The sequence below is a fragment of the Cornus florida genome, unplaced genomic scaffold (assembly GCF_030987335.1).
Source record: "Cornus florida cultivar Cherokee Brave unplaced genomic scaffold, ASM3098733v1 CherokeeBrave_3.0.0_Hap2_Chr02, whole genome shotgun sequence".
Classification (NCBI taxonomy): domain Eukaryota; kingdom Viridiplantae; phylum Streptophyta; class Magnoliopsida; order Cornales; family Cornaceae; genus Cornus; species Cornus florida.
The window spans coordinates 84405483-84417687 of record NW_026775572.1 but is presented as its reverse complement, the minus strand read 5'-3'; the positions used below and the strand labels follow the sequence as shown (position 1 = coordinate 84417687).

General features: G+C 36.0%; 1 protein-coding gene across 1 annotated transcript in view; it reads right to left on the bottom strand.

Annotated features, from left to right (window-relative positions):
• Positions 1-2200: 2200 nt before the first annotated feature.
• Positions 2201-12205, bottom strand: part of LOC132295399 (DExH-box ATP-dependent RNA helicase DExH5, mitochondrial-like) — a 28111-nt gene continuing 18106 nt past the window's right edge. The window contains exons 11-19 of the mRNA XM_059793670.1: positions 11749-11943; positions 8519-8722; positions 8259-8328; positions 8016-8164; positions 4466-4771; positions 4058-4117; positions 3650-3802; positions 3421-3531; positions 2201-3199 (exon numbers count right to left, since the gene is read on the bottom strand). Of these exons, the coding sequence (XP_059649653.1) occupies positions 2738-3199; positions 3421-3531; positions 3650-3802; positions 4058-4117; positions 4466-4771; positions 8016-8164; positions 8259-8328; positions 8519-8722; positions 11749-11943 (1710 nt within the window). The 3' untranslated portion in view covers positions 2201-2737. The remainder of the gene's footprint in view (positions 3200-3420; positions 3532-3649; positions 3803-4057; positions 4118-4465; positions 4772-8015; positions 8165-8258; positions 8329-8518; positions 8723-11748; positions 11944-12205) is intronic.

Sequence of the window (12205 nt, the reverse complement as noted above, 5' to 3'; positions counted from 1 at the left end):
AAAAAAAAAAAATTAGTAAAAAAATAAAAAGGTTCCTCTTTCTCTTTAAATGCCCAACACAACTTTTAATCCCCAATGGATTACAAAAAATTTCGTCCAACAATTTAAGACAGGAAGGAACAGAGCTTCCCTGGCTGTCTCGAACTCATATGCTCAGATTCTTCTCCTTTCAACATTATTTACCTAATCAATAAGAAGATGATCCCGACAGCCAGATCCATGTCGAAGTTCGAGGAGCGTTTGTGTATGTATATGTGTGTATGTGTGTGTGTGTGTGTGTGTATATATATATATATTAGTAAGAAGTTATAGAGTATGGTCGTAGAGGTTCGTTTTCATGTGATAGGGTTGGGTATGAATTCATGGTCAAAGCAATCACATGATATTTATGATAAATTTATATATATTTATGCATGTGTATGTGTGTGTTTGCATAAATTGTGAATAATGATGTGGACCAACATCTGTAAATAATTCGTAAATAATTCAGGTGTATACAAATCAGTGATAGAGAGTCTGATTCAGACTATCGGATAGATCTCACAAGCCCTTAATTCCACAGGTGTGGGCTCACAAGGTGTTTGTGAGTTTCGATGAGTTCGAATTTAGACTCTCTATCATTTTCAGTGAATAAAAGAAAGTGTGTCATTGATCGATTAGCGACGTCTCTTCAAGATAAAAAGTTGAGTCTTTTCAAGAGTATATTATGAGTCCTTTATTATTATTTCTTTTTCAAAAAAGAAATAATAATAATAACAAGGGATGATGTTTTTAGCTCACAAGAGAAGCCTTTCTATTCAAATACCATCAACAACAACCACCTACAAAAGGCTATGCATGTGGTTTGGGTTAGGCACTCATATTATGTAGAATAGACTTGGGCTTAACTATGAGCCATGCCTCGTGAAACCCTCCCATGGGCCCAATTTCCACCACATACACTCCAATTAAAAGAACTTTTTTTCGATTTTTTTATTTCCGTCGGCAAAAAATACTCAGCCACTCATATACTAAGTCACACAATCATTCTCAACAGGTGTCGTTCTCACGCTCTGCGCGCGCTCTCGCTCAAATTCTCACTGTTTATGACTTAATTCTGCCGCTCTCACGTTCCCGCTCTTAAATTCGCTTTCGCATCCACTTTATGTGACTTAGCTCATACATCTATTTGCCTTTTTGGACTTTCCCGTTAGACCACAAGGTCCTGGTAAATTACTCAATACCCAAAGAGTACATGAGAAAAAACATATTGTCTATTTTCCTAGTGGAAGATATAAAAATGGGACTTTTATAAAATAAACTTTTCCTTTCTAAGGAAATACGTTCTTAATTATAACGATTAGGAGTCATGTTCAAAAAACAAAAACAAAAATTAAAAAGGGTAAAAAAAAGGGGTTACCAGGTCATTATGGGTTGACACTCATATTTATTCCGTCCACTTTTAACTCAACCCTTCCGTTTGTCACCCCGAAACAATATCATACTTATTAAGGGACCTCATAAGACAATAGTTATTATTGATCATACTTATTTAAGGATTTGCCACCCCGAGACAATATCATACTTATTAAGGGACCTTATAAGACAATAGTTATTGTTGATCTTATTTAAGGAATTTGACAACATCACCGTCTCAAGAAAAATAAAAAATAAAAAAGTACGAAAATGTGCCAAAAGAAAGTTGAAGAACGACTAAAAATGACAAGTTCCGAATTTCAACGCTCTCACTTTTTTGTGGAATAAATGGAGAGATCCATTTAATCACCATTTTTAAGTGCTTCTGATGACATTTTCACCCACCCAAGTATGTTTTCTGATGACATTCAACGTTACCGACGACAGCCGCAACAATCCTTAGCAGCCAGTCCAGCCATCGGATGAAACGGATTCAAATCCTCATCTAGCGATTGAAAACGTTTCTGGCAAAGAATATCATTGTATCATGGTTTGCTGAAGCTGACCAACAACACTTCACCTGCAGCTAAAGATTTGGGCTTGGACTGAAAACGGGTCTCAGAGCAAGACAAACAAGCCCAAGATCACCAACGGACCAATCGCCTCGCAGTACCAAGCTCCTATTTTCCAGAGAGAGATAAAGGGTTCGAACCTCGGTAAAAGCATGTGTAAGTGAGTATCAACTAGGAAAAAAAAAAACTCAAGATCAATGTAAGCGAGCAAAAGCGTCATTGATATTAACATGTTGAAGCTAAGAAAGCATCATTTTCCCACAAGCTTTGTGCATTATAGTGCCTTTTCAGGCAATGATAGTGTATATATACAAAGAGTGAAAACTCATGATCAATTTGACCTTTTGAGCCCAAACACAGTACAATCACAATCTTCTCTCTAAACATCGTTCGATTTCCATTTCACCTTCTTCAACAATTCCAGTTTCCTTGCCTCCCTCAGAAAAAAAATGATTAGCCACCAATTGCCTAGCTCCAGTTATGTCTGAGTTCCTTCCAACTGTTAACCAATTAGTTGAGTGCAAGTCCATGTCCAAACGACCGAAATCAGCATTCTATATTCCCCACAAAATATACCTAGGACCAGTGACTTTATTATAGGTGTTGGGTATCAATCTGATTTGCTTATGGCTATCGGGAATTTGATATCGCGGTCAAACCTGCCAACCGAGACTCTTAACTCCAAGTTACGATGCACTTGGTTATGAGACCATTTGGTAGTGCCTCCAAAATTTTTCCCAAAGCACTGGTAGTTCTATTCTCATTCAAGTTCAGTTATGATCCGTCTTGCTCTTCTTCAAGAACATTGACATGTGTTCTATATAATCATGGCCTTTTTGGGTTCCACCCATTAGCCATTCTAGAGCCTCGGCAGCTGCATCTTTTTCTGCTTGCTTCTTGTTGTTGCAAGGCTGCCCAATGATCTGCATACCATTGAACTCTACAGTAGCTCGAAACTGGTTATTCTTCAGTAGCTTTGTCTTGTAGGTAGGCGCAGAATAGCCTGCCCGTGTGAGCAACGTTTGGAGTTGACTTTTAGAATTATCACCACCAGGTCCACTTTCTGTTCTTGAAATCAAGGCCTGGGGTGCAGCTGTAAAAGATGGCTTGGAAGGCTGTAGCACCTGACGGTTGAACACAAATCTGCCATCGCATTGATCCCCCGAGATCACCAACCGTACTGCAGTGAGAAGTTCATGATGGCTTTGTATGTCCATCCTGGGATTGAGTAGCTGCTCAAAGAGATTCAGCATCAATAAACATTCGTCAAATATTCAAGGTTGGTCATGTGTTGAAATTCAGTCCGAGTGGACAAGTCCATACTTTCTACAATGTATGTAGGAGAATAAGTGCCTATCCATATAGTTGGCGCCCAAAGATATTACAGTAGAACTAACGTGAACATAAAACAGTTAATTCACATAGAATAGCTTCTATAAAAGGATTCACTCACTTTAGTCTGAATTAACTCATCCAGCTCTCTCCTTAAGGTTTGGTACATTTCGGCTGTTGCAGGTTTCATAAAGAATTCCAAGTAGCCCCCCAACATTTTTAAGTGGCCATCCTGTTACATAAAGGAAATGACGATTCCACTTAATCATCATAAAGAATAAATACATAGAAAATCGGGAAACCTTTTTTTCCCGGGCCCGGGGGAAGCAACCATAGAGCAATTAACTTACACTATCCCCTCTCAAAATACTTCCACCAAATAGGAGCAGCACTGAATCAGACACAGCTGTCGAATCCCGGAGGAAAACAGAGTTTACTTTGATCTTCTCATTGAAAACTAGCCATGGATAAGGGATTTTACATTCTCGAGCATTAACTGAGTTCTAGCAATGATGAAATGAAAAACAAGCAATTAAACAAAATGAAAAAGAAAAAAAAAAAAAAAAGAAGCAAATAAACTAAAAAAAATGAGGGAGAGTTGGAGAATTAAATGGTACTTGCACCAACGGGCCAGTGGCCTAGCGATATCAACTTCTTACCTCCCAAAGGGAGGTCAGGGGTTCAAATCTCGTAAGAGACGTGTGTGTGAGTACCAACTAGGAAAAAAAAATAAATGGTACTTGCAGGGACAAACTTACAGAGTACAGAAGCACCTGGCCGTCCTCCATTGTTTTCAATGAGAATGACTTTTCATTGTGCTGTTAATGCATTCATATAGTGCTCAAAAAGATTAGATGAAGTTAAAATAACTCAAAACTGTTAGAATTGAATAATGCAGTAACAAAAAAGACAATTCTGGCAAAATCATTTCATCTACTAAGTTTGAAATTGAAGGAGTAAAATTCTGGTCCAAAGCACTCTATTTACTCTTCAATTTACTAAATTTATGAGAACAAATGGACTCATTCTTGTATAGTAAGAAATTATCTTCAGGACACAAGTGAAGGAGATAGACGCTAAAGCAGTTTTTATGTTAGGCCCCAAAGAGATATGGAAGGTCAAAAGAAATAATGAACTTTAGAATAGATATGAGTGCCATGGCTTACCACAACAGAGCAAATTCCAGGATACAGGCCATAGCAAATAACTGCACGAAGGAGATGCTCATCGTAACTCCATGCATTGCAGATGGTTACGTTACTATCAACGAGGCCAGTATCATTAAGCAAAGAGTTAAACTCCCTTCGAAGAGCATCAATTACTTTCATTGATTGTGCAGAAAGAAAATTTTTCCAGCAGTATTCATATCCAGAGAGGTCTCTGTCTGCATCTTTCCAGCCCTCATATGCCCGGACCAGAGCAAGATGGTCACTGTAATCACGGGAAAACTGAGCTTTGGCAGCTTCTGCTAGCTGCAAGTAGGGAGACATGTGCAGTGATACAATCAATTGCAAAGCATTACAAGTAGGGAGACATGTCCAACACTTCATGGCCGTGTCAATAATTTAAAAATATTTTTATTATTTTGGACACTTGGTCAACACAATCTGCACAATCGACCAACACATCCTACACTATTCGACTTGTATAAAACAAACACATTACACTCGTGAACACAATATTATGAATATACATCAAAATGTCCAACCTCTTTTTCTTGCGATGTTTGGCATTAAACATGTCAAAGTATGTATTGAACAAAAACATATTTATAATGACATGACAGGAGATTAATATCGTATATAATATAATATATTATTTTTGATATTCGAATAGCCTCAGAAACTTTAGTATAGAAATTATAAATTATTTAAAAATATAATTATCTTGCGTACTCAATAGATAAATAAATATAAATGGAAATTTATATTTATATTAGCTGTGTCCATGTCCTACGTTTTCGAATTTGACATGTCAATGAATCCTTCTTGTATCGTGTCCGTGTCCCGTGTCTATGCTTCTTGGCTGCAAACCTACTACTACATCATTATTTTTTAAGAAATGATTTGCTAGCATTAGCCATGATTACACTGGGGAAAAAAAAGGACAAAATTAGACAAGGACACAACTGCGAGATAGTTGAAGTAGCACTTACTTGAAATAAAATAATAGAATAGATTAAGATGGTTTGGCCATGTGCATCGGCAGCCAAGTGACAATGTCCTTACTGAGTATATTACTAGGGGAAGGGAAGGCCAAAATAAAAATGGATCAAGATGGTTAGGAAAGATATGATAGAATGTGGTTTGACTGAACAACCTATAGCCTTAGAGGAGAATGAAAAAAATAAATTCATGTAACCAACCTCAAATAGCCTCTTTGAGTTGGTTCCCAGGCAAGAGGCCAAAGAGAATATCGGCATGAAACAACTAATGGGAAGATTTAGAGAGAGAATAAAGAGCTATTTAAGGTGTTTCGTCATTATCATCCTGACCTTTATCGTGTATGAACTGGTTCTTATTCTTGCATTAACCATACAGAAGAGGATTTTTTTTAATGTTAAAACAAACAAATTGGTTAATATACAAATAGCGTATTGCCATGTTAAATTGATGGTAAAAACTCTTCTGCATTGACAGATGTACCCTCTGAAACCACCAGCATACTGTCTTATTTTTCCACCCAAAAAAAAACTGTAAATAAAACAAAACAAAAAAAAAAAAAAAACAAACCAACCTTAGTATTTTTGACTTAAAAGTCTTAAAAGTGAATTAAAACTTATCCCCATTCCCCTCCACACAACAATAAAAATAAAGTTAGTGCAATGGGAGAGAGAGGAGGAGAAGAGCAGATAAGATATTCAACTTATTCAGTTGTGTAGAATAAAATATATATATATATCTATACAGATTGCGAATAATAAAGCCCTCATGGAAGGCTGACCAGCTTAAAGAGGAAAAAGACAACACTACACTTAAGGAAGGCCCAAAGTTGGGATCCCAAAACCAAAGTCGAGATGTGATTCAAACAGGAAGAGAAGAAAAGTCAGTGACTATGTTGTGATGATGCTGGGATGGGCTGCGACTAGTGTTGCGATGAAGCCGAGAGTTGTGACTGTGCTGTGATCTCGAGTTGCGAGAGCTGTGTTGCAATTTGGGGTCGCAATTGTCAAGGGTTCACAATTGTTGATTGTCTATTAGATTGCGAGTGGAGAAAAGAGTGATGCAACGCGATACAATCACAAGTGCTCTGATACCATGATAAAGTTTGCGCAATGAGAGAGAGGTGAGAAGAGACAAAATAAGGTTTTCGATCTTATTCAGTTGTGTGTAATACAATAAAAGTACTAAAAAAGTATAGATTACAAAAAATGAATAAAATATGCCCTAAAGGAAGGCTGACTATCTAATAGAGGGAAAAGGCAACACTACCCTCAGAAGGACCTTGATACTCAGGCTCACTTGTCTCACCGAGTATCTTGACCAAAGGCTTTACAACCATTTATTACATGCATGTGGGACCATGTTTTGTCCCACTTCCATCTAATCTAAGGCTGTAAAGTCCTATGGTCAAGGTACTCGGTGAGACAAGTGGGCCTGAATATCATTTCCACCCTCAAAATCAAAATAATTCTCTAACACCTCCCTCCCTCACTGTCTACTATATCCCAAAAAAACTCAAATTTTTAGGCCAGCCGAGGGTGCAAAACAAAGCCACACTCTTAGGCCCAGTTTGGTTAGAGAGAAGTGGAAGGAAAACAAAAAAAAAAAAAGTTAATGAAGGGAAATGTTATATTCTGTTTGGTATAAAATTGTGGAAGTAAAAGGAAGGAAATGGAGGGATTGGAGGGATGATGAGTAAGTTTTCTATCCTCCCAAAAATGAGAGGAAATGGAAGGAAAGGACTACAATGTTTAACGAAAGTTTTCTAATACTGATTTTGCTCTTATTTTTATAAAAGGCAATTAAAATACCATATGAGTCCTAGGACAAGTTTTTATTCTCTTTAATCCTTTCTGTGTTCAAATTGTCAAGTTGGCGGTCGCTTTGGCATGAATGATATTTAGCAAGATCTTTATATTTGTCTTACCACTCCCTACCTATATATTAGTCTTTTAAATGTGAAAGGATATAGTGGTAAATTCATTAAACTAGTTTCCCTTTCTTCTTTCCCCAAACATAATTAAAGCACTAAGACTATCATTTATTTTCTTTTCCTTCTTCATCAATCAAACACACAATGAGAGGTTAACGCTATCCTTTCCTTTCCTTTCTTTTCTTTTCTCTCGTAACTAATGATATCCTTTCTTTTACTTTCCCCCCTGTTGTACCAAACATAACCTTAGGAATGATAACTGATACGCACAATGCAATTGTCTCTAGGAATAATAAGGCCATCGATTAACATCATGCTTCACAAGAACCCTATTTAGTCAAATAATGCAGAACCTTTGAACTAAAGATAATGATAATTAAGGCAACAAAGTAAAATTGCTCAAATTAAGCAATACCTAATTGCAGAATCAGACAAAGATTAAAAAAAATGTAGTACAAATTACCCTAGACAAATATCTAATAGCAAAAATTCATTTATACAACAGCAAGGCTACAGTATGGCAACGAAGAGCATCAAAATAAAAGATTAAATTTTCGCCTCTTGACACTAATCAATAGGAGCATGTGATCATTATCCAATAACATATAGTGGTTCACTTACATCCTTCTTGTCCAATGGTGTTAAGAAAGGATCCCGGACACTAAGACCAGCAACAACAGTCAATATTGGGTCCAGGCATTTGAATATAGCCCCAAGTATAAGCATCTTTCCAAGTTTAGGCTCCACTGGAAGCATTGTCAGGTGGCGACCTGTCAAGACGACTCCATAAGGCTAATAACTCTACAAATGAACCTTCATATTAATTATGAGGAATGAAAAGAAAGATAAAGCATGTCTACATACCTAAAGCAGTCAGATTTTCATCCTCATCTAAAGCCCCAATGATTTTTAAATATTCAATAGCATTTTGAACCTACCAACAAAACAAATTGTGTTATGCGTCAATTGTAGACATAAATTATTAAACATGCATGCATTAAAAACTACGGCAATGAAGAGAAACACCCAAGAAAGAAGATGTATATGGAGTTTGTAATAAGATATTTGAACGATTGTAATAAGATATTTGAACAATTGCAATAAGATATCTGAGTGAGCATTACCGCTAGTAACTCTGGTGACTGCAAGGCCCTTGATAGAAACTCAGAGATACTCCCGAGTTTTAAACTTTTGATTTGCAGACAAAGTGACTGTAAAGGTGTCCTTAAAATTTCAGGTAATTGATAATCTGCAAAAGCATCATATACGCATCGAGGATAGAGATGGTAACACTCTCCTGGCTGAACACGGCCAGCTCTTCCTCTTCTCTATTTATTCCATAAAGCACATAAAAGGAAAATACAACAAATCCAAATTAGTAAAATGAAATGTCAGGAGATTACAAGACACCCCTACTACTAAACATTTACCATAACCAAATTGTATCTTTCTACGGAGCAAATAAAAATAATTCTATCAAAAGCAAAAATGGCTGGCATAACTCTCTTAACTCTGTGCAGAGAAAAAGAAAAATCTCAACAAAACTATTGGAACTCTATTAGTGATAACGTATCTTTTAATATTAAATAAACATCCAAAGACATGTTTTTCTTTTGTCTCTTCTTCATCTTTATATCTTACTGATTCTTGAGAAATACCCAATCAACTTCATGGAAACAAGGTAAACTTGAAAACATACAACTGCAGCTGTCACCTACAAGTAGGAGACTCTGCATCCAAATGGTTCTAATGCCATTTTTAAGGGACAGGAAAAGGCTTTATTTTTAATGGTAATACCAGGCTAGAATTATTCTCAAAACGGCCCATCTCAATGAGAAACTGATAGGCCATACCAGGCAAAACATGACTTAATATTTATACAAGAAAGAATAAATGGAGAAGACTGAAAGTCCATGCAAAATTATTCCAGTACTCAGTTTGCCAGAGGTCACAGTAGGTTAACGGGGTTTTAAGCTCGCAAACTATGGAATTACTCTACCCCCTAATGAAGACTTCATTTGAGACTATTACCTAGATTACCAAAATAGGGTCCTGAAACACATACTTTCTTCTTATAGCTTGTCATACCCTGCTTTTGGCCCAACCCTTGTGCATGTGAGATGTGACATGAGAACTAGGCTTGATGCGATGAAAATCAATACTTATATTGAAGAAGGCCCTAATTAGATAAAAATTGAGTCACCGCCAATAACATCAACGTGTGCCAAGTCACCTCAAACAATTTTGAGAATACAATTCCAAGAGTTAGTTTCCAAATATAAAGAAAATGCCCAATTTAATTAGTAATCCATATTGATCTATGCAAAAGCGAAAAATTATTAGGTTTTAGAGAACAGGTATCTGGACATGCACTTGGTGAGGATGAAAAATGATGATGAGTTTGAAAGCCGAAGCGCATAAAAAACATAGGATTAGACGAAAAATTACTTTTGAAAATGGAAATAACAGTATATCAAGGTGGAGCAAAATACCTAAAGAATGATTTAGAACCAAATGATTCTTGAAAAAAGAAAGAAGAGGTTGAAATTATTAAATGGATGCGAAAATAAAAATAGTATATTAGGTAATTAGTGACATTTTGGCATTATGGCAACATGGTATGGAACTCAAGGTAGATTGAAAAAGTTTTTTAAAATTCAAATAAAATTATGGAATGGATTATGGAGAACTTAAAGATCAAAAAAAGGTTTGATATGGATTTCGTAGGGTCCTTGAAGAGATGTTTGACTTGTGATAACATTAGTGTCAAAATGCTCAATTACTTAAAGAAAATGAAACCATTAGTGTAAACAGAAAAAACTAGAGAAATGTGGGCATTGTAAAGGCTAAAAATGAGGCACTTTTGGAAGAATGGGTGGCTTATTTTATTTGCAGAAAAAGAAAAACTCGATTGGAGGTGTATTATGCAAAGAGGTGGGATGAACATGTATTATGCTATGGATTTGTTAATGATAATGCAATTTCATGTAATCTCAAAATTTTCCAACTTTCGAGAGAGTGGAGAATAATGTGTCATAGAACAACGGTTGGCCTACCTTGGATAGATCTTGACATGAAGTTTAATTAATTACATCAACCAATCCTCTCATCATCAACTCAAAACTATGAAAATTTGTTTTGTTTTGTTTTTTTTTTTTTTTTTTTTTTTTCTCGGGTGAGAAAAATTATTCTTAATAATTTTTTTAAAAAATCAATGTTATAATGGCTTATCATGAAACCATTTCAGTGAGAATTCTCAGAAATGACTGTCAAATTACAATTTTTGATGACTGGAAAATAATGCAAATAGAATAGATATATTTCTTTCATATGGGTCACTTAACTCCTTGTTTACATGATTTTGACTCTCAGACTGATTTAATGACAATTTTGGGCAACAGGGAGTTGGGGCACACTACAATTCCAACTCTGTGCAGGTTTACTAAACAAGAAATCTAAAGTGTGGAGAATGGTAAAGCTTCTAAAAGCATAAAATAATAAGACTTCCGGTGTAACAAGATGACTGATCTGAAAAAATCCACCAGAGAATAATACAAAGCCTCCTTTTAATAGAAGATCATACAAGGAATGAGAAGTCCCATCATTATTGTTCTATTAATTAGGTTCATTATTGCCACACCATGCCACCTTCATGGCCTGAGGTGTTGTTACCAAACAAATCCCAGGGGTTTATAGTCTGTGTTTTCTCCATGTGGGCAGCTATGTTTGTAGTTCTTGTGGATATCAAGTTAATCTTTTCCATAGTCCCTTGTTTTTTGATAACTGTATGTAGTTAGGAGTTGTTTTTGCAGTTGAGACTGCGCACTGCAGACACTTCATGTAGTGACATGCCTGATTTCCTTTGATGCAGTTGGTGCTTGCAGGCCTACATTCATAAGGACCATGTGTAATCATGTAGTTGGCAGCCACTCAGACTCCCAAGGAGAGCCTTCAGTTGCATCTCAACTTTGTCCGGACTTTTATGGGTCCTTAATTATGCTTGTGACAACATTAAAAAGCTATAAAAATTATTTCCATTGTTTCAACCAACAACATTTTGGCCTTCACTTTGTTCATAAAGGTTTTGTGCTTGCTCCTGCCTTTGGCCTTTTGCAGTTGAACAATGATGGGATTAAGCATTGCCAATAATAAAATATATCCTAAGAGCCCGCCACAAAACTCATTCAAAATGAAGGAAAGTTTGTAGAGCGGACAACTAAAAGAAGTAACAACACAGATGGCAATAGTAAATTAGGGGAAAGAAAAACAAAGAATCACAAACTCATTGAAGGTAAGCTACAAATGCCAAATAATACTAGTCCCAATCAAATTTTCAACCAGAGAATAAACTTACTTGTCGAGCAGAAACCTTAGAAATCCACGAAGGAAGCAAACAAGGTGTGTTATTCAGTGCATCATAGGATGTCTCTTTTGCCTTCCCACAGTCAATAACAAAAACCACATCATTGATTGTGATACTTGTTTCAGCAATATTGGTAGCTAGCACTATTTTCCTTACTCCATCTTCAGGCCCATCAAATATCAACCTCTGCAAGCATTCAATTTATTTTTTACTTTTTTGGAAAAAAAATTATGCATCAGGAACAGAAAAGGATACAACAAAAATTAAGTGGCTATCACAATGAATAATTCCCATGTTTATATTTGATGACAAAGTAAAAGCAGATGAAATTTAGATGGACCTAAATATAATTGACTTCTTCCTTTTCTTAATGAAGATGAAGAAAGATTTTTTGACCTCAAAATTAAATAGATGCAAGTAAAAATGTAAAAGAGAAAAATTGATGAGG